The sequence below is a fragment of the Hemitrygon akajei genome, chromosome 5 (assembly GCF_048418815.1).
Source record: "Hemitrygon akajei chromosome 5, sHemAka1.3, whole genome shotgun sequence".
Taxonomy (NCBI): domain Eukaryota; kingdom Metazoa; phylum Chordata; class Chondrichthyes; order Myliobatiformes; family Dasyatidae; genus Hemitrygon; species Hemitrygon akajei.
The window spans coordinates 34,450,599-34,471,467 of NC_133128.1; the positions used below are offsets into that span (position 1 = coordinate 34,450,599).

At 41.9% G+C, this 20,869-nt stretch overlaps 1 protein-coding gene across 1 annotated transcript in view; it reads right to left on the minus strand.

Annotated features, from left to right (window-relative positions):
- LOC140727626 (NXPE family member 3-like) overlaps positions 1-8,724 on the minus strand; it is a 29,038-nt gene extending 20,314 nt beyond the window's left edge. Inside the window, exons 1-2 of the mRNA XM_073045231.1 lie at positions 8,584-8,724; positions 893-1,069 (exon numbers count right to left, since the gene is read on the minus strand). Coding sequence (XP_072901332.1) covers positions 893-1,039 — 147 coding nt within the window. The 5' untranslated portion in view covers positions 1,040-1,069; positions 8,584-8,724. The remainder of the gene's footprint in view (positions 1-892; positions 1,070-8,583) is intronic.
- Between the last annotated feature and the right edge of the window lie 12,145 nt (positions 8,725-20,869).

Consider the following 20,869-nt stretch of genomic DNA (forward strand, 5'->3'; position numbering starts at 1 on the left):
ACCTGATCACTGCCCAATAACTTCTGTTGTATGGCAAAAGTAAAAAACAACAGGGTGGGACTTTATCATGACACCATGTTACTGATCAAGTGACCTGAAAGTATAGTCAAGGTTACACAGTGGGAAATAATTTAGTCAAAGTATCAGAAACCACAGGGTATCTACTGAGCTGTTCATCAAAATTAGTTTTCCTACATCATTTGTAAACTTAACTATTCAAAATGTTTCCTGAACAATAAATGGAGCAACTTATTCCCAGTCTGAAATATCTAAGAACACCAAATACTTAACCCCTGTGAGTAATAATAGCAGAAATGTAGACAACAGAAGGCAAACTGGCAGACTGAATCTATGTGCTGAAAAGCTACCACTACCTCTGTTCTTCAACATTGAAGTCATGTAATAGAGGAGGATATCAGAAGGAAATTGTGTTATTTAAGAGATTTAAAACTGGATAATCTTAGTACAATAAAATTAGCTCACTTGCTCTTAGTTGCTAAACCAAAGGACATGGAGACCATGAATCAAAATGCCTGCTTCCCACTAATACTTTAACACTCAGCAGGAAGACGTATCCTCACTACCCAGATCCCAATGCGACATTGAAGTGGTGGTGTCATGCCTACATTTGAAATGTAATTAAAAAGGAATGCGGTAAAAGGACATGACATTCTCATACATCTCCAAAAGTGCATCTGGCCCCTCTCCCTGCTCTCATAAACCACCAAGGTGAACAGGGAGAAACACAGCTCCTGGTCAAAATGGCTACAACAGAACTATGAACAATCTGATCCTTTCCTCTTGGATCTGGTGTTAAAAAGAAAAGCTTTTAAATATTGTTTCTTCATGCTCAGTTTACTCGATCGATTTTTCAGAATACCATTTTACACACCTTGATGAGCTGAAAGCTTATAATTACCACAAGCAGTGTCAGCGATACCAGAAACATGTAAAGGAGCTGCTTGGAATTGAAATAAAGAGGCACTTTGATTTTACATTGGTCATTCATATTGGAAGGTTGCTGTGCTCCCTTGCCCATCGGTCTGTTTAAAACTTCTTTTCTGCAAATCTGAAATTTAAATGATTCAAATAAATTTAAGACAAACAATTTTAACCTGACAGCTTTGATGTCAAAGTAAGTTTATTATCAAAGTACATGCATGCCCCCATATACTACCTTGTGATTCATTTTCTTGCAGGCATTTAAAGGAAAACAAAGAAATACATTAGAATTTATGGAAAACTATACATAAACAAAGACTGACAACAACCAATGGGCAAAAGAAGACAAATTGTGCAAATACAAAACTATAATACTAAGAACGTATTGTAGTAGTGTCCTTGAAAGTGAGTTTGCAGGTTGTCGAATCAGTTCAGCATTGAGGTGAATGAAGTTATCCATAGTGGTTCAAGAACCTGATGGTTGTAGGCCAATAACTGTTTCTGAACCTGGTGGTGTGGGACCCGAGGGTCCTGTACCTCCTGCTCGATGGTAATAATAAGAAAAGTGCATAGCCTTGATGGTGGAGGAACCTGATGATGGATGCTGCTTTCTTCCATTCCACTCCATTCAAAGAGAAAACTTTGACCATATTTTCCACAGATCCAAATAAGGTTCTTCTGGAGGACTGGAATCTGGTTACCATCTAAAGGAATGTCCATGGTAATTCTGCTAATTTTCCATCAATCAAGGTAGTATGGATAAAAGCAAACACAATATATGAGGAAAAGATATAGCTGAAAAAATTTGGCAGCTGAAAAATTTGGCCTGTCCCCTAAAACCCTCACTAATTTTTATAGATGCACCGTGGAAAGCATTCTTCTGGGGTGCATCACAACCTGGTATGGAAGTTGTTCTGTCCAAGACCGGAAGAAGCTGTAGAAGATCATGAACATAGCCCAGCACATCACACAAACCAATCTTCCATCCTTGGACTCACTTTACAACGCATGCTGTTGGGGAAGTGCTGCCAGGATAATCAAGGACACGACCCACCCAGCCAACACACTTTTTCTCCCTCTTCCCTCCGGGAGAAGGTTCAAGAGCTTGAAGATTCATACGGCCAGATTTGGGAACAGCCTCTTTCCAACTGTGATAAGACTGCTGAATGGATCCTGACCCGGATCTGGGCCGTACTTTCCAAATATCCGGACCTGACTTGCACTACCTTACTTTCCCTTTTCTATTTTCTAATTATGATTTATAATTTAAATTTTTATTATATTTACTTTGATTTGTACTCCAGGGAGTGCAAAGCGCAGAATCAACTATCGCTGTGATGATTGTACGCTCTAGTATCAATTGTTTGGTGACAGTAAAGTAAAGGAGAGTCTTCAAAAGGCAATGGTACAGCAGTGGGACATGATAGTGGGGATATGTTTTTAACGATGAATATGTTTATATCTTCAAATATCTCACAATTCATAAGTGGGTAGAGGGATAGGCTTTCTTCCTTGCTGGAACTGTGGGAATGGGATGATAAAGTGAGCTAATTATTTTTCAGTGGGGTGACTGTGGTGGTAGAGACTAGTTTGCTACTGTGGACCTGGATAGAAATTGGGAAAAGAAAGGGGTTAGGAGGAGGTGTGGCTTGGTAACAGAAAAACATGAAGAGACACTGGCACACATAAAATGCGGAAGCAACACAGCAAGTCTGGCACTATCTACAGTATGGAGAGGAATGGGCTGAGACCAGCCATCAGGACTGGAGAGGAAGTGGAGAGAATCCAGATTAGGAAGTTAGTGGGAAGGGGAGGAGTACAATCTGGTAGGCGATGGGTGAGACCAGTGAGGGGAATTAAGTGAAAAGCTGGACAGTGATAGGTGGAAGATGCAGAGGGTTGAGGAAGAAGCTTGATAGGAGAGGACAGTGGAGTAAGGGAGGTGGGGTGGACAACTGGAGGGAAGTCTTGGGCAGTTCATGAGGATTAGGGAGAACAGATGAGGTGAAAGGGCTACCAGAATAAGGGAAATAAAAGAGGGGAATAAAAACCGGGGCATCATGGTGAAGTTTGAGAAATTGATGTTGTTGTTTACCCTGGAGTTTGAGTTGTAGCTCCTGCAGCTTCGTTTGGCCACATCATGGTAGGAGTTCATAGGCCAAAATGCTGGAATGGAAATAGCAGTGTCAAATTCAAATGGGTGGTCACTGGGATTTGGGGAGGACAGAACAAATGTGCTTGTTGAAGCAGTCTCCCAATCTGCGTTAGGTCTCGTCGGTGTAAAGGAGGTTACACCCGATACAATAAATGACCACAACAAATTCAAAGGTGAAGAGTTGCCTCACCTAGATGGGCTCTAAATGGTAGTGAGGGAAGAGGTGTAGGGGCAAGTGTAGCTTTTGTCATGGTTGCAGGGATAAGTGCTGGGATGGAGGTCAATGGAGAGCAACAAGTAGACAAGGAATTCATACAGAGAGTGTTTTCTGTGGGAAGTAGGGGAGGGGGTAATGGGGTAGGAGAGAGAGTTGTGCCTGGTAGTAGGATCCTATTAGATATTGTAGAATTTGCAGAGAATGATGTGCTGGATACGGCAGCATGTGGGGTGTTACTGAATGTGAGGACAAGGGAAACCCTATCCTTGTTATGACAAATTGTGGAATGGATGGAGTCAGACACAGGTGATATCAAAGAGATATGGGTGAGGGCAGCGTTGATAGTGGAGTGGTGGAAGGGAAGCCCCATTTTCTGATAAACAACAACTCCTTGATATTCTAGAATAGGAGGCAGAGTTATTGAGAAAAGGGATCAGCAATTTTTCAGGTGTCAGGGAGGGAAGAGGTATAGTCAAGATAACTGCGAGAGTCCGTGAGTCTGTAAAGGATGTCCATAGATAGTCTGTCTCTGGAGAAGGGGAACAAAAGATCAGGAAAGAAGAGAGATGTGTCACAGATGAACCAAGTAATTTTGAGGGTGGGGTAGAAGTTGGATGCAAAATTGATTAAATTGGCGAACTCGACATGAGTGCATGAAGCAGTATCAATGTAGTTGAATAAGATTTGAGGAACATTGGGACATGGACACTTCTACTAGTCAATGAAAAGGTAGACATACCTGTGCCCATGGTGATACTGGTGGCTTGGAGAATGTGGGAAGAGCTCAAAGAGAAATTGTTGAGTGTCAGAATCAGTTCTACCAAACAGAGGATAGTGATGGTGAAATGGAACTGTTTAGGTCTGTTGTTTGGAAAGCCTTAGGGTCTTCCTGATGGGGAACGGAAGTCTATAGGGATTGGATGTCCATATTGAAGAAAGAGGGTCAGGGTCAGCGAAATGAAATGATGAAGAGCATGTGAGGTATTACGTTAGGCTGACAGGTCAGTAGTTCCCCTTCTCTCTGTCCCTATCACAACCATGTATTCCACTGCAGGGTCTTTGCACCCCTGCAGGCAGGCTGAGCACTAGGGTTGGGGTTGGGATTGGCAAATGCGCTTGTGAGTATGTACATTCCAGCTAATCACTGTTTCATTATGGTGGTATTTAACTTCTTTCTTTTGACTTGGCCCAGCGAAGTTATGCTCTCTTTTTACCCTCATCCATGTCCGGGGAAGAGAACCACCGTTTTGACACACTGTGGACGTGTAGTATTCATTTAGCATTCAGTTATCACAGTGTTGGCACTTGGCTTTCAGTTTCTGAGTTTTACTTTACAGTCCCGTTGGCCTAGCATTTATTGTTTTCTTCCCCCTTTCTTTCAAATTCTGCAACAATTCTCATTAAAGTCAGTGAACTGTTGATCTGCTTCAGTCAGTCTCTCTCGCTCTCTCTCCCCACATAGGCCATATCCGAACGTTCTTATACAAAAAAAAAAATGGTGCATTGCAGGTATAGGCAGGTAGGAACAAACGAGGTGCTTGTGGAGAATAAGAAATCCAAGAAAACACTTAAGTAAAAAAACAGGATGTCTGAAAGAAGGCATGAAGTTGCCTTCACAGACAAGGTGAAGGAGAATCCTAAGGAATTCTACAGATGTGTTAAGAGCAAAAGGACTGCAAAGGACAAAATCTGGAAGATCGGAATGGTAATTCATGTGTGGAGTCAAAAGAGATGGGGAAATCTTAAATGGATTTTTTTTCACCTGTTTTTACTCAGGAGATGGATACAGAGTCCAGAAGAGAGGCAAAGTGTCATCAGCTTCATGGACCTGTACAGATTACAGGAGGAAGTCTTTGCTGTTGTGAGGCATATTAGGGTGGTTAAATCTCCAGAGCCTGACAAAATGTTTCAGTCAGACCCTGCAGAAGGCAAGTGTAGAAATTGCTGGAGCCCTCGCTGAGATATATAAATTATCCTTAGTGCCAGGTGAGGTACCAGAGAATGGAGGATAGAGCAGTTCAAGAAAGGCTCTAAAAATAAACCAGTGAACCTGACATCAACGGGGGGAAAGTGGAACGTAGTGTAGGGGATCAAATATATACGTATTTGGAAAGGCACAGACTGATTAAGGATAGTCAGCATGGCTTCGTATATGGTAGGTTATGTCTTATAGAGTTTGAGGAAGTTACCAGGAAAGCTGATGAAAGCAAGGCAGTGGATGTTGTCTATGTGGTCTTTGACAAGGCATTTGACAAAGACCTGCATGGGAGGTTGCTCAAGAAGGTTCAGTCACTTGGCATCAAGATAAGGTAGAAAATTGGATATGACATTGGCTTTGTGGAAGAAGCCAGAGAGTGGTAGTAGATGGTTGCCTTTCTGACTGGAGGCCTTTGACTAGTGGAGTACCGTAATGATCGGTGCTGTATCCATTATTGTTTGTATTATTATCTATATCAATGGCCTGGAAGATAATGTGGTTAACTAGATCAGCAAATTTGTGGATGACACCAAGATTGTGGATGTAGTGGACAGCAAAGAAGGCTATCATGGTTTTCAGCGGGATCTGGATCAGCTGGGAAAGTGGGCTGAGAAAATGGCAGATGGAATTTAATGCAGATATGTGCATAGTATTGCATTTCAGTAGGACCAAGGAGGATAGGTCTTACACAGTGAACCGCAGGGCACTGAGGAGTGTGGTAGAAAAAAGGGATCTGGGAATACAGGTCCATAATTCATTGAAAGTGGCATCACAGGTAGATGGGGTCGTAAAGAAAGCCTTTGGCACATTGGCTTCATAGATCAATGCATTGAGTACAGGAGATGGGATGTCATATTGAAGTTGTATAAGACATTGGTGAGGCCTAATATGGAGTACTATGTGTGGTTTTGGTTACCGACCTACAGGAGAGATGTAAATAAGGTTGAAAGCATGCATAGAAAATTTTCAAGGATGTTGCTGGGTTTGGAGGAATTCAGTTATATGGAAAGATTGAATAGGTTAGGACTTTATTCCTTGGAATGTACAAGATCAAGAGGAGATTTGATAGAGGAATACAAAAGAATGATTGGTATAGATAAGGTAAGTGCAAGCAGGCATTTTCCACTGAGGTTGGGTGGGACTACAACTAGAGGTCAAGGGTTAAGGGTGAAAGGGGAAAATGAAAGGAAACTTCATCACTCAGAGGTTCGTGAGTTTGGAATGAGCTGCCAGTGCAAATGGTGCATGTGAGCTTGATTTCAACATTTAAGAGAAGATTGGCTAGGTACATGGATGGTAGGGGAATGGAAGGCAATGGTCCCAGTACAGGTCAGTGGGATTAGGCAGGTTAAAAGTTTTGGCATGGACTAAATGAGCCGAAGGGCCTGGTTCTGTGCTGTAATCTTTATGACTCTATTATTTTGACCTGCTTCAGTGTCTGTCTGCCTTTCCACACTTGGATCATATCCAAATGTTCTGACGTTCCTTCCTGTTGGATCTAGAGATAATATTCTCAAGAGAATTCTTCAGCATTCAAGAATGAGATGCATATCATGTGGATAGTCATTGTATTAGCTGTTCATAACACTAACTCACTTTACACATAACACCAAGAAACAAAGAAAGGATTCAAAAGAAAAATAGCAAATAACTTGTGGCAATCTGGTATTGAAAACTAGCTCAAACTTGACATATAAGAAAATGTCTTTGATAAGAATAGTCCATGCAACAGCTTTAGTAACAAAGTGATACAGTGATACAGCTACAGGCAAAGAAACTACAAAAATAGAAATAGAAAACCATCTATACTGTAAATCCATTGAACAGTTCAAGTCAAAGACAGAAGCAAGCACAAAGTTAAATTTCCCTAAATATTCAAGAATCCACCTATCTTTGTTCTAAATGAAAATGGAATCTACAGTCTTCATGTGGGATTGAGAAGTCCAATGATTCGGTCCTAATAGCCAATCCCATATACGGAGGCTGTGGAAACAGAGACATGAAACAACAGTTGAAGAAAAATTAAGAAAAAAAGAGGTTTTAGGAAGAGAAGTGCGTCAACATTTGGATAGGAAGAATTGAGAAGGATATATGTAAGAAATGGGAGAAAGGCACAAAATGACGAGATCCCACTGACAGAAGAATTATAATGGGCTAAGTGACTTTTCTGTACACTGCAAAATCCTTTGTGTCAAGGAGGCTGGAAAACCTCTCGTCGGCAATCACCGTCACAAAGACTTGCTGTGAAGAAATTCATCACATGTACAAGCCGTTTCATAATGCGAAGAAATGATATCTTCACAAGAAAAAAGAATTGAGACAGGGCAGCTAAATTACAAAGCAATGTGTAAAACTTTGAAGCCCCCTTCTCTAGAAAATTGAGAAGTGAACAGTTCATTGAATTGTCGAGTGCAATTTTTATTGGGACATTTTCTTGTTAACACAGTTTTGTTCTTTAGTTTAAATATAGTGGCATATTTAAACTCATTATACGTCACTGAGTACTTATTTTATCGCAACGCCCTAAAGTCACGCAAGACACTGACTAAAAGAGGATCACAGCGGGCGAGGCAGCATCTGTGGAGGAAAAAGGACGATCGGCGTCTACAGTACACCCGAATCGTCGACTGCCATTTCTCTCCACAGATCCGGCATGTTTTTGTTGCAGAATAGATGTGCTATTCCCTCGATACCCTGAGCTGCGAAGAATTGCGAAACATTTTCGTTCGTTAATATATTCCGAGGACTAGCTGGCAGTGTCGGAAGACAGCAATTCAAATCAGACTTGACGCGAAAAAAAAAGGATAGTCCCCACTTTTCCCCTCTATTTCTCCCTGGATACATAAACACTAAAAGAAGCGCTGTATAAATTACAATTTGAATGACTTTTTAAAAATATGTCTTGTATGTAGTATTGTGCTGTAACTATAAGTTTCCGTAGAAACTATGGCCACAGAACATGTACTTCAGGTTTCCGCGGGAGCTGTTGCTTCTGTCGAGCGTTGCAGTTTATTCGTGTGTTACAAAATGTAAAGGTACAGTCCCCGAGCACAAGAGACCCAAGAAAGATTCCCAACGGATCTTCAATTTTCATTCGACATTTGGCGTCATGCAAACAAAACAAACTACGATCTACCCGGAGATTCAAAAGTATCTGAAATATATTTTTATTATCGTCTCCCACATCAGTTTGCTGCTGAGAGATTAAACCGGCAGCTTTCATTAGGACTTTTCTTTCGGAGACATTACAAAAATGTTAGAATAAAGGAATAAGAATCGATGTTGAATTACCTGCGATTTGTAATTGTTTCCCTCGGACTATAAAATAGGGTGCCGTCGCCGGATTACACTTCGCTCCTCTCGTAAAGTTAGCAACGATCGAACCATCAGAAAAATAGTAATAATCTCCTCGGCTCTTCAACAGCCAAAGTTTGCAACATTATCGACCACTCCCTGTAACGAGTCTATTGTCACCAAACAGGCGAGTTCAGTGACAATCTCGAGAAAACCTACAGATGATGAAATTCACTGAGTTCACAAAGAGCAAATTGACTCCAGTAATTTAGTTTATAATGTAGTACATAATTTGTCATATCTGAAATACTCTGGTTGTTTATAATAGTCTCAGACTTTCGTACCGTGTTGCAATAATATGATAATAGCCGAATTTTAAAGCAACAGTAACCCTTCATAGGATTGTAAAATTATTCAGTGAAACGGCTTTTGTTGTTTGTTGTCAATGGGCAGCGTCTAGTGACATTGTGCCTTGAACGACTATGAGCAAATTCTGGACTCCACAAAAGGCAATCGGAAAAACAGCGAATAAATTTAAAACACAATAGATACTGTAAATGCCAGAAACACGCACAAAATGCTGGAGGAACTGGGCAAGTTGGGCAGCATCTATGGAAGGAATAAACTCCTTTATCAACCATATCAACCATAGCCTACCGGTCAACCTCGCTGCTTGCAATTCGCCTGTGGGAGAAACAGGTCAAGGGCAGATGCCATCTCTCTGCCACTACATTCCTCCTTGGAACACCTGGAGAATAAAGACGCATATGTAAGGCTCCTTTTCATTGACTACAGCTCTGCCTTTAATGCCATCATTCCAAATAAACTGATTCCTGAAGTCCAGAACCTGGGTCTTAGCACCCAGATCTGCAGCTGGATCTTCAATTTCCTCCCAGACAGGACCCAGGCTGTAAAAAGAGGGGACAAGTTCTCCTCTACAATCACTCTGAGCACCGGTGCCCCACAAGGCTGTGTACTCAGCCCCCTGCTGTACTCACTGTACACCCATGATTGTGTAGCCAAACCTCCATCGAACTTAATATATGATTTTGCTGATGACACCACAATTGTAGGCCGTATCTTGGGTAATGATGAGTTTGAATACAGAGGAAATTAAGAACCTGGTGGCATAGTGCGAAGACAATAACCTATCCCTCAATGTCAGCAAGATGAAGGAATTGGTTGTTGACTTCAGAAGGAGTAGCGGACCGCACAACCCCATCTACATCGGTGGTGCGCAGGTGGAACAGGTCAAAAACTTTAAGTTCCTCAGGGTTAATATCACAAATGACCTGACTTGGTCTAACCAAGCAGAGTCCACTGCCAAGAAGGCCCACCAGCGCCTTTACTTCCTGAGAAAGCTGAAGAAATTTGGCCTGTCCCCTAAACCCTCACTAATTTTTATAGATGCACCGTGGAAAGCATTCTTCTAGGGTGCATCACAATCTGGTATGGAAGTTGTCCTGTCCAAGACCGGAAGAAGCTGCAGAAGATCATGAACATAGCCCAGCACATCACACAAACCAATCTTCCATCCTTGGACTCACTTTACACCGCATGCTGTCGGAACGGTGCTGCCAGGATAATCAAGGACACGACCCACCCAGCCAACACACTTTTTGTCCCTCTTCCCTCCGGGAGAAGGTTCAGGAGCTTGAATACTTGTACAGCCAGATTTGGGAACAGCTTCCTTCCAACTGTGATAAGACTGCTGAACGGATCTGGGCCATACCTTCCAAATATCTGGACATGTCTCTTGTTTTTTTTGCACTACCTTACTTACCCTTTTTTTAATTTATGATTTTATAATTTAAATTTTTATTATATTTACTATCGATTTGTACTCCAGGGATCACGAAGCACAGAATCAGACATCGCTGTGATGATTGTATGCTGCAGTATCAATTGTTTGGCGACAATAAAGTACCAAAATTAAATTAAAGTACCAAAATTATTCCTTCAAGATGGTGCCAGTGATGAACGCAACCAACGATGACGTTCTGCAGCCAGTTCATCAAACGACTTTTTTTACTGCTTTCAAATACGTGTATATCCCTGGTTTAAGACCATGCTTCGCTTTATTAATAGAGATATACTGTTGGGTACTTTATTTTCTGCAGATTTTATCAAAATCCAACGTGATCCTTTAATTAAATCACATCAGCTTTGTGGGCCGAAGGGCCTGTATTGTGCTGTATGTTTTTTTTCTAATTGAGTAATTCAGTTGATTGACAAATTAGGCTTGTTGTCTTAGCTGACAAGATTTGTCATGTTAGCATTTGGCTAAAAGGATGCCCGGAAGATTCTAGAAGGATCTGGGGTAGCCATTTTCTGGAAGGAGCTCGAAGAAGAGGGAGAGGGACGACAAACATGAGTGAAGAACATACTGAAATGCTCACAGAACCTTCTGGAAGGATAGATACTGCTGTTGGAAAATCATTGTGCAGAGAATGGTCTGGATATTAATTGACATTTCACTTTTACTGTGTTTTTGGCCAGAATTGTTCGGTACCGTGAGCTAATAAAGTGAAGCAAATTTGGTTGATTACACAATCATGAGCTCCAATAATTACGTGCACACTATATGTGTGTGATGGACCCCTTTCTTTATCTTGTTTGTTACAGTTAAAATATTCTGTCCATACAATTCTAATTTAAGTTTATGTTGCTGTGAGTTAAGCTATTGCTTCCTGGCGAACGGTGAATTTTCAGTGTTCAGACAAATGATAGTCTCATTTTCCCTTAAAGGGACATTCAAACTTTTGTGTTGTGTTTACCCTAATCATATTTACCCTGGGTGTATTTATTTCTTTGAAATTACCTTCTCCTTCTCATCACTATTCCCCACACATTGCAGAGTTATAGTATGTTACTGAAAGGTTGGATTGACGGTAATAGCTAACTCATTACGAGCCTGTGGGCCGAGGGTTATGATTCTGCTACTCAGCCTGGCGTGAGCCCACGTTCAACTAACTCCATTGCTTCACTCCAACTGAGACAGCGAGCAAGGGTGAATTCAACGAGGACGAGAGCGGAGGATGGACGGGTGGTCGGTACTGTCTGCTAGGGTTTCACGGCCTTCCTCTCCCGCTCACTAGCTGCTGTCAGAGGAAAGTGCACGAGCCTTGGGATCCACATCGCAAGGATTGAACAGCGAGTCTGTGGACTTGTTTTGGGAGACTTTGAGATTAATGTTGCAAATGTTCCTGGATTCTAGTTTCTTTTTGCTGTTTTTGAGTGGTTTGATCAGGATGATCGATGTGATCTGGGGCACTTTGAAGAACAGCTCTGCCATCAGCAGTGGACCGATGGCTCTGAATACTACTAGACTCCGGGTTTCATGTTTAATATTTTATGGGTTCTTCACTCACTTTTGCCAATTGCACAATGTGTTTTTTTTTCGCGAGTTGGGTGTTTGATGTTTTCTTGAACGGGTTCCATGGTGTTTTGTTTGTTCCATGGGAGGAGAAACCTCGGGGTTGTCTTCTTTATACATACTTTGATAGTAAATGTATTTTCAAACTTTTAAACAGTCGACGTTTCCGGCCGAGACGTCAGTTTACATTCAAAGATTGTACTGTGTGCATAAAACAACAACTGCACCTGCTGCTGTCAAGGGTACGGCTATTGTCATGGTCCGGTCCGTGAATTCAGCATTCCGGTTCATGGATCGGTCTACGCTCCTTATTCCAGGTTTTCCGGGTTTCCCCAGTTTCTGTAGAGGCACCTGATTCTTGTTGGGGCTGGCTCCATAAATAGCTTCAAGATTCAGCCTCGGGCTGCGAAAGCTCTCGGTCCGGCTGTGGCTGGGAACTTGTTGAGGGGAAGAAGCGGGATAGGGATTTGGGATCAGAGATAGGCAGCTGAGGAGAAATGGATTATTATGAAGGGAGAAATAATGGGAATGAGGAGATAGTAAGGGGATGGATGAATGAAAACCGAGACAAAGGGAATAAAAGAATAAGAAATGACAGTGGAGAGAGTTCTGAAAGTGAGGAAGATGAACAAGTTCAGAGAGGAGGTGTTGTCATAATTAGGTTTAATGAGAAGGCGCAAGGACACATGAAGAAAATTAACCCGTTTGTGCTAACAACAACTCTGGCAAATAAGATCAGGGAAATAGTATTTGCAAAAGTCCTTAATGATGGCAATCTATTGGTAAAATATGCGAATGAGGAACAACTTGAGAAAGCACTCAATCTAAAAGAGATGGGAAAATGCAAGGTGGAATATCCAGGGAGGGTGAGAGCACGAAATGGCGGTTGTAAAGGAGTGATTACGAGTGTACCAATGAGTATAAACATGGAGGATTTAAAGAGGAATATCAAAGGGGGAAAGGTAGTTAATGTTCTAAGACTGAAAAGAACAAAGGAGGGAATGAAAAAGGAAAGTGAAGCAGTATTGATTGAATTTGAAGGAGTGTCAGAGAAGGTGTTCCTGGGTTTCATGAGTTACCCAGTAAGGGTATATGTGCCAAAGCCGTTGAGGTGCTATAATTGTCAAAGGTTTGGACACATAGCTAAAAACTGTAAAAGGCAGAGGAGATGAGCTAGATGTGGGGGTGATCATGAATATGGAAAGTGCGGAACAGGAGTGCAACCAAAATGCTGTAATTGTGGAGGAGCTCATAATGTGGCATATAGGGGGTGTGAGGTTATGAGACGGGAGAACAAAATTCAAGAAATAAGAGTGAAAAGAACGATCACTTATGCAGAAGCTGTAAGAATGTCAAGAGAACAGAATAATGCTCCTAATGAACAGGGAGCTATAGGGATGTGAGAAATGCAGCAAAGGACAAATAACAGGATTTATGTAGACAAAAAGGCTCTAGTAACATTCATTGCAGGAATGATTAATAGTATGGCTGAGGTAAAGTCAAAAAGTGACGAAATTCAGCTGGTGGTCAAAGCAGCATTAAACCATTTAGGGTTAGTAGGACTGACATGGGAAGAAGTGAGGGAGAACCTCACTAATCAGCCAAGCCAGGAAGTGTCATAGGTTGGTTAATACTCATTATGGTGATTCTTTTGCAATGGAATGCAAGGAGTTTACTGGCCAATGGCCAGGAATTTAAGGACTTTATTAAGGAAATGGTTGTAAAACCAGATGTAGTGTGTATTCAGGAAACTTGGTTGAAACCAACTTTAGACTTTGTGGTATATGGGTATACAATAATAAGGAAAGATCGAAATCTAGGGGGAGGAGGGGGTTGTGCTATGTTAATCAAGCAAGGTATACCATATAGGGTACTGGAAAAAGGAGACGATCAGGAATACATAGTGGTGGAACTGTGGGAGAGAGGGGAGGGAGTAGATATAATTAACTACTACAATCCATGTAAAAGTTTAGATTTGGACAGCCTATTAAGGATACAAGGACAAAACAGACATAAAGTAGTGTGGTGTGCAGATTTCAATAATCACAGCACAGTTTGGGAGGGTCTGATTACAGATTCAAATGGAAAGGTAATTGAAGATTTGATGGAGGAAAGGGATTTGGTGTGTATAAATGATGGGAGAGGAACAAGGATAAACATAACAACAGGAACTGAGTCGGTATTAGATATTACATTAGTGTCTAATATCTTGGCTGGCATTAGTAACTGGGGAGTTTGCACTGCTTCAACTGTAGGCAGTGATCACTACCCAGTTTTATGTTCAGTGGGTGAAAGAGTTGAAGTAAGACCAGGTGGTGGAATCCCAAAGTGGGTGTTTGGAAAAGCAGATTGGGGTAAGTTCCAGAAGTTAAGTGAAGAAGCATTGACAAAGATTGACATTTCTGGAAATATAGATGTATTAAACAGTCAGGTGACTTCATTTCCCTTCAGCCTATCACTTCCCAGCTTTCTAATTCATCCCTCCCCCCACTTCTTATCCCCCCTCGACCATCCCATGTTACTTCACTCCTGATGAAGGGTTTCGGCCCAAAACGTCGTCACTACCTCCTCCCATAGATGTTGTCTGGCCTGCTGAGTTCTGCCAGAATTTTGTGTTTTTATTTCCAGCATCTGCAGATTCAGTCGTGGTGACTTCAGCAATTATTATGGCAGCAGAAGGATCTATACCCAGGAGTAAAAATAGGATGAATAGAAAACTGTTTCCATGGTGGACAGAGGAATGTTGTCAGGATGTAAAAAACAGAAATAGAGCATTCAGGCTAGTTAAAAGGATCCATAATATGCAGCATTTGATTCAATATAAGAAGGCACAGGCAGTGGTGAGAAGAACTATACGTCAAGCTAAAAGGGCAAGTTGGAGGAGTTTTTGCAACAAAATAGGAAGAACAATGCTTGTGGGAGAGGTATGGGGAATGATTAAGAGGATGGGGGGGGGGGGGGGAGATAGAAGGGATTGGGAATATCCAGTAATGGTATCTGAGGAGGAAACAGCAGTCTCCAGCAGGGATAAGGCTGAGATCATGGCCAAGTCATTTGTAATGATACATAGTTCAGAAAATTTGTCTGAAGAAGGGAGAAGGAGAAGGGAAAGAACAATGAGTCAATACCCAGGTGTGTTAAACAGGAGGAAAGAAACAGATGATATAATTGATGATCCATTTACTTTGGCAGAAATGGTGAGAGCAATAAAGAGATCGAGACCAACCTCCCCAGGGAAAGATCTAATATGTTATGTTATGCTAAAAAATCTAGGAGAAGGAGCGCTCTTGAAGTTATTTTATAACATTTATAACATTTTATAACAGAGTGTGGGAGAAGGGAAGATTACCAAGTGCATGAAAAGAAGCAGTAGTAATTCCAATAAGGAAACCCGGCAAGGATCCGTCAAAACCCATTAGCTACAGGCCAATAGCACTAACATCAAATATATGTAAGTTAATGGAAAGGATGATAACAGAAAGGTTATCGTATGATCTTGAGAAGAGAGAAATGCTGGCAAGTTATCAGTGGTTTTAGGAAGGGAAGGAATTCCATGGACTCAGTGATAAGGTTAGAGACTGAAATAAGAAAGGCCCAGGCAAATAAAGAATCAGTAGTTGCAGTGTTTTTTGACATTGAAAAAGCCTATGATATGATGTGGAAGGAAGGATTATTAATTAAACTGCACAAGATGGGGGTTGGGGGTAGAGCTTTTAATTGGATTAAAGATTTTTTGTTCGGTAGAAAAATTCAAGTTCGGATTGGATCAGAATGATCAAAACAGTACATAGTGGGAAATGGCACACCTCAGGGTAGTGTGATTAGCCCATTACTTTTCATCATTATGATCAATGATGTCTTGACAAAGGTACCAGTGGATATAGGTAGGTCACTGTTTGCGGATGATGGGGCCTTGTGGAAAAGAGGCAGGAACATGGAGCATATAATCAGGAAACTACAAGGAGCAATTGATGAAGTGGTAGAGTGGGGTTATGATTGGGGATGTAGATTTTCAGTAGAAAAAACTCAAACTGTATTTTTCACTAGGAAAAGAATTGAGGTAGGGAAGAAGTTAAGGATTTATGGAATTGAATTAGAAAGGGTTGGATCATTTAAATTTCTGGGAGTTATATTTGATTCACGATTAACATGAGCAGACCATATCAGGAAAGTTGAAGAGAAATGTGAAAAAGTAATAAACGTGATGAGATGTTTGACTGGTAGGGAATGGGGAGCAAGTTGTTCAGCATTGAAGAGAGTGTATGTGGCTTTAGTAAGATCTGTGTTGGATTATGGAAGTGTAGCATATGGATCAGCAGCAAGTCTCTTATAAGGAAACTGGATGTGATTCAGGCTCAGGTTTTGAGAATGTGCAGTGGGGCTTTTAAAACATCACCAGTGTCAGCCCTGCAGGTAGAAATGGGAGTAATGCCTTTGGAATTAAGAAGGATGCAATTGATGGCAAACTACTGGGCTAATTTGCAGGGACACAATGATTCTCACCCTGCTAAAGGAGTGTTGCAGGAGTCCTGGGAAAATGGGAGGTTTCAGAGGGAAAACTTTAGTCGGGTAGGGAATGATATTGCTAGATCATGTGGAGTGTTTGATCTAAGGATAAGTCCTTCAGTAGTTTATCCGGTTGTAGCTCCATGGAAGCTTGTATGGCCTGATGTAGACTGGCATTTGTTAGAGGTAAAAAGGAAAGGAAAATATAAAACTGATTTGGTAAGTGCATTTAAATGTCATGTGATGGAAAGTATAGTGATTATACTCAGGTCTATACAGATGGTGCTAAGGAACCTGAAACAGGAGTGACAGGGTTTGGGGTGGCTATAACAGCAAAAGCAATTGCAATCAGCAGAAGAACATCTGATAAGTTAGTGGTGTATACAATGGAGATGATGGCGGTGTTGGTTGCGTTGCATTGGGTGGAGAAAGCTGGACTAGTCAAAGCGTTGATATGCTCAGATTCATCTTCAGTTCTAGCAAGTTTAAGGTCTTCTCACTCAAACAGCCGGCAAGATGTACTTCATGAATTCCTTCAGTCAGTCACAAGAGTTGCAAATCAGGGAGGTCAGGTTAAATTTCTATGGGTTCCAGCTCATGTAGGGGTGAAGGGGAATGAAAGGGTGGATGAGTTGGCAAAGAGGGCATTAAAGAAAGAAAATATAGAAATGCACATTAGTATCAGTAAAGCAGAGGTTAATTGTGTAATCTGGGAAAAAATCAACCAAATGTGGCAAGAAATATGGGACAGGGAGGGGAAAGGGAGGCATTTATATCAAATACCAGAAAGTGTTGTAGGTAGTAGATACAGAAGAGAGGAAATTGTGTAGACTAGGTTAAGGCTGGGGCACTGTGCACTAAACCAAACATTGAAATTGATAGGGAAACACCAGACAGGATTGTGTGAGGAATGTCAGGAAGAGGAGTCAGTAGAACATGTAGTTCTGAGTTGCAGGAAGTATGGGATACAGAGAGAGATGATGAGAATTAATCTAAGGGAATTGGGGGTGCAGGAATTCACATTAAAAGGGTTGCTGGGCATGGGTGACAGAACACAGGTCAGGGTATTTTTAGCTTTCTTAAGGGGTACAGGGTTTTTTTAATAGGATATGATGGATAAACAGGAATAGGGTACTAGGATGGCCAAAGATGGGAGGATAAAGTGTAGGTTAGGGTATGTGTGTGTGAGCGATTGGGTGAAGGGATTTAGAATGTGAGTCTATCACACATTCCGGAGCAGGAGGTGGCGGTAATGCACCATTAAGCTGGGTGGTGGGGGGGGGGGGGGGGGGGTGAGGAGAGAGAGAGAGAGTTCCTCGGGCTGCTGGATTGTTCCTGTCCAAACCCCTTGTCTGTATCCCTTCTCTTCACCTTCCTGCCTGGAGCCTCGCCCTGTTTGGAACTGTCTGTCTGTGTCCGTGCCTTCGCTAGGAAGGTCTGGCCATTTTGCCGCAACCGGGAATAGTCTCGTTGCGTTCCACGTTCTGAGTAATGAGTCCCGGCCCTACATCCTGTACCCAAGGAGGGGTCCTGGCTTGGTGTTCCATGTTCCTGTTTCTCCCTCGACCAAGGCTCTGGGTTCTTGTCATGTCCATGTGCCTCACCCAGCACAAGAGTACCTTGCCTGGTGCTGGGATTCCCTCGTCCTGTGCTGAGGTTCCCTTGTCCCGTCCAGCAGTCTCACGTCCAGCCCTGTGCCTCTCCTCGTTCTGTAGCTACGTCTTGTCTTCGCCGGGTTCTGGAGTCCGAGCCCGAGTCAAGACCCAGGTTCTGGGCCCTTGTCCAGTCTCTGGCTCGGAGTCCAAGCTGAGGCTCCTAGTCCCCAGTTCCATGTCCTGGTTCCCTATCCTCATCAGGTCCTAGCCCAGGCCTGGAGTCCTTGTCCGGTCCGGGGCCGGTGTCAGGTCCAGCGTCCTATCTTCCCTTCTTCCCTTGCTTCCTTCTCACATCTAGTCCTGTTCCAAGTAGTTCAATGTCTGTGTCCTATGAATGCAGTGACAGAACATGGAAACTTCCATTATGTTATTTTTATGTGTAATATGTTAAGAGGGCAGTGTCCATATCACATTAAGTACTAAATATCATTTGGGGTATGGCATTTTCAATTACAAGTTAAAGATCAAATCTATTGTCACGAGCATGCATATTGAGTATTAACTTTTTGTAGCAGCAGTACAGTGTATTACAACCATAGTTTACATAAATTTAAATGAACCTACTGTAAGTACAGAACTTGCATGATGTCATAGCTATTAAGCTCAAATAGTTGTCTTGAAGTTTGTATTTCATAGCACATCATTCTTTTATAGCTCCTTGTATGTTGTAACATAAATTATTAGCCATGCTTTGTATTATATGTATCAGGTGACCATTAATATTAAATTTTATTGTTAAAGTGTGCTTGTGTATTCACCCTGGTAATGCTAAAGTGCCTTTAAGAGAAACCGGTGACGTCATTGTGCACATGCAGTGTGGAGGAAGAGTTACAAAGTTCCTGAATGAATGGCGATTGCTGAGAACACATGGAAAATATCGGAGGAACTCAGCAGGGCAGACAGTATCTATGGAAAAGAGTACAGTCAACGTTTCGGGCCGAGACCCTTCGGCAGGACTGAAGAAAAAAAAGTTCAGAGGATGAAATGGGTGGGAGTGAAGTAAAGAGTTGGGAAGTTGGTGAAAGAGTTACAGGGCTGGAGAAGGAGGAATTTAATAGGAGAGGACAGAAGGCCATGGAAGAAAGAACAAGGTCATCCATTGTACCCGGTGCTTCAGGTGTGACCTCCTGTATATCAGTGAGACCCGACGTAGATTGGGAGACTGCTTCGCTGAACATCTGCGCTCCGCGCAGCAGAACAAGCAGGATCTCCCAGTGGACACCCATTTTCATTCCACTTTCCCTTCCCATTCTGACACGTCCATCCAGGGCCTCCTCTGCCATCGCGATGAAGCCACAGTCCGAATACACCTCGTATTCTGTCTGAGTAGCCCCCAACACCAATTACTCGAACTTCCGCTAATCCCCCCCCTCCTTTTCTATTCTCCATCCCCTTTTCCCTCTCTCACCTTATCTCCTTGCCAGCCCATCGCCTCCCTCTAGTGCTCCTCCTCCCACCCCCCAGTTTTCTTTCTCCCATGACCCTCTGTCCTCTCCAATTGGATTCCCCCTTTTCCAGCCCTGTACTTCTTCACCAATCAACTTTCCAACTCTTTGCTTCATCTTTTCCCCCTCCCAGTTTCACCTATCACCTTGTGCTTCTCCCACCATGTGACTCCATCTTTTTTTCCCTCCAGTCCTGCTGAAGGGTTTCAGCATGCCAAATCGACTGTACTTTTTTCCATAGATGCTGCCTGGCTTGCTGAGGTCCTCCAGCATTTTGTGTGTGTTGCTCGGATTTCCAGCATCTGCAGATTCTCTCTTGTTTGTGTCGAGTGCTGGGAGTTGCTTTCCCCAGGCATGGTAAGCAAAGGTCAATAATATTTGATAATATCCATGTAAATTCAAGTATGCTTGTTTGTAAATCTACAATATCGGTAATTTGACATGTTTTACATGTGGATGCTTTAAATTTTTGCGAGTAAGGCATCAGCGCTGGATAGCGTGATTGTGTGAAGTTCCTTATTGGCCTAGTAGGTTAGTTTTTCTAGTAATTTAACTACAAGGTAGTATATTGTAAAAGTTTTTGTCATACTTTATTATTTCATGACTGAATGTGAATATAACAGAGTAATGTGAATGTGTTCATTTCTGTTTGCGTAGCGTGAGTGAGGAAAACTCGTTTGGGGGTCTAGCCTATGCATGAGCATGTGTGTCCCTAAGCGAGTATACTTAATTAAGATAAGATGTATTTATTTATATGTTGATGTTGTATATAAGGTACAGGGTTGGTGAGATTCTGATGTTTGTATTTTTTTTAGAATTGCCACTACTCTATTGGTTTTGTATATTTTGATTTATTTACTTTCATACTGCATATGTAACTAGTTGATATTAATGGACTGAAATTAAGCTGAGATTGTAACAGCAGGAACTGTTCTTTTTAAATTTGTGTTGCTGTTTTTATTTTGATACCCTCTTTCTGCATTAAAACATCTAAAATAGATAAAGGAATTAAAGCCCCTAACAAGTATTTGTTGGCTTGAATGTGTGTTTTTCCCAGGCTACAAAGTATAGCAATTACTGTGCTTGCTCATTTATGATAACGCTGAAAGAGGGTAAGACTTGCAGTGCTGTGCAAAAGTCCTAGGTTCTGTATGTTTGTTTTAGGGATCTGTTTTCACTTTGGCACAAAAGAGTCTTTTTCTGTCGATCAGTGTCAAAAAAGCCAAATTAAAACCACTGCGATTCAATGTTGTCAAACAATAAAACATGAAAACTTCCATGGGGGGGGGGTGAATACTTCT